General features: G+C 31.4%; 1 protein-coding gene across 3 annotated transcripts in view; it reads right to left on the bottom strand.

The window, feature by feature from the left end:
* The window catches only part of LOC111446898 (binding partner of ACD11 1-like), a 3,467-nt gene extending 1,909 nt beyond the window's left edge, over positions 1 to 1,558 (bottom strand). The window contains exons 1-3 of one of the 3 annotated variants that reach the window (XM_023085820.1): positions 1,323 to 1,558; positions 242 to 345; positions 91 to 166 (exon numbers count right to left, since the gene is read on the bottom strand). In XM_023085820.1, coding sequence (XP_022941588.1) covers positions 91 to 166; positions 242 to 345; positions 1,323 to 1,328 — 186 coding nt within the window. In that variant the 5' untranslated portion in view covers positions 1,329 to 1,558. The other 2 variants (XM_023085818.1, XM_023085819.1) reach the window with 2 other exon arrangements.
* Between the last annotated feature and the right edge of the window lie 408 nt (positions 1,559 to 1,966).

The raw sequence follows: 1,966 nt of genomic DNA, 5'->3' as shown, positions 1-1,966 counted from the left end.
GGAAGGGAAAAAAAAAAAAAAAAAAACGTTAAAAACATAATTATAAAAAAATAATAATAATAAAAGATCAAAGTTCATAAAGGAACATACTGTCAAAAGAATTGCAGTATCTGCTCCTTGAGAATCCTTGTATGTAACATAAGCAACCTGAGTATTTTCAGTTTCTCTACAAACAAAATCAAATTCTTCAACATGCTTTTTTTTCTTCAAATAAATCAACACATAGAACAGAATCACTAACCTTTGCATTTCAACATAAAGGATTTCACCAGAGAATGAAAAGAATTCTTCAATATCTCTCTCCGAAGTAGCCTTCGAGATATTGCTGACCTTCACAGTTCTCATCTGCATCGGATTTTAAAAACAATGAAGAAATGCAAGTGTTCGTGTTAAGATTATGTATAAAAGGTTAAATTTTCGACATCAATCAATCTAAGATTGATGTTCAAGCCTAAACCTCTGAATTTGAAGTTTTACAATGTTATTTCTTCCTCCATGAACACCGATAATTCTCGAGTCAAATGAATACTCATTTCACATGCTAAGAATATGTATAGAAGATTAAATTTTTGACATGAATCAATCTAAGATTGATGTTCAAGCCTAAACCTCTGAATTTGAAGTTTTACAATGTTATTTCTTCCTCCATGAACATTGATAATTCTCCGAGTTAAATTAATACTCAATTCACATCCTAAGAAAATGTACAAAACAAATTTAAGCTTTTGGGTTTAGGGATAATTCAACGGTTTATAACTTCCACTTCATTCAGTTCATCATCAAAGTGAAAGAACAAGGATGAGATTCAAGTAGATGATTTCAGAAAAAGAAAATTAAGAACAAAAAATTGGGTTTAGCAGTGAGTTAACCATTAGTAATTCTCACTTCCATTCAGTTCAACATTTCAAAGAGAAATCAAAATTTGAAGGAAAAAGAAGTTGGGAATTGGGATATACAGCTGAGCTGATTTGAGGAGGAGGAATAGACGAAGAGACTGTTCATGAATTATCGATAGCATGAGAATCTAAACCTTTTCTCGATAAATTCCAAATTCCAATAAGAAGCAAATCGAGCGAGAAAAATGTACGAAAGAAAACGAATGCATCAAAAGCAGTAGAAATCTTCTCACAAACTGTAGGAACAAGAGAATACAGAAACAGAGATCTTGAAAAATCAAAATCATAAACCATATGCCACATTACAATCACAAATCCCTAAATCACCATCGCAACCATTCACAATCAGGAAAAACAAATTAGCAAACGCGAATGCGGCAGATCTGCATCAAAGATTGACAGACAAAAAGAAGATGATGAACTCACCGACATTTGTGCGCGGCAAAAGAAAGGTTGGAGAGGGAATTAGGTATGGCGGAAGATGATGAGAAGAAGGCGCGAAGAGAAGATAATAAATTGTTGTGAGGAAGGGGAAGTGATTTTTGGTTTTGGATTTAGTTTTTTTGGGTAGTTTGGTTCTGGAAACGGATACGATTTGTTTGCGAAGTTTTTTCATTTTTGTTTTTTCAGTAGGAGCGACACAATTTCAGGTTTGACTTGGTTTCCTATACCTCTCTGATCTGTATATAACTGAGACGCAACTCGGTACTTTCTTTTTTAAAAAAAAAAAAAAAATTTAAAACTTCTTCTCTAACCATTTAATTCCTATATTTTAAATTTTGTAAAAATTATGTTAAAATTTATTATATAAATAGATTAATATATTAATTCAAAATTTAATGAGTTTAAGCCGTTAAATAATAAAAACGGGGGAGTGGTCTACTTGCTCAATAAGAACCTTTAGATCTAATCTTTCCAAACTATGATGGGCATGGGCCTCATATAAGGTTGGGCTTGGGCTGGAAACTTGGGCCAACTTCCTTCACTCTTCAACTCATTTTATTCTAGTTTTTTTTTTTTTTTTTTTTTTTTTTTTTTTTTTTTTTTTTTTTTTTTTTTTTTTTTTTTTT

The sequence above is a fragment of the Cucurbita moschata genome, unplaced genomic scaffold, assembly GCF_002738365.1.
Source record: "Cucurbita moschata cultivar Rifu unplaced genomic scaffold, Cmos_1.0 Cmo_Scf00009, whole genome shotgun sequence".
NCBI lineage: Eukaryota > Viridiplantae > Streptophyta > Magnoliopsida > Cucurbitales > Cucurbitaceae > Cucurbita > Cucurbita moschata.
The sequence above is the reverse complement of the archived record's forward strand: the minus strand, read 5'-3'. Positions and strand labels throughout refer to the sequence as shown.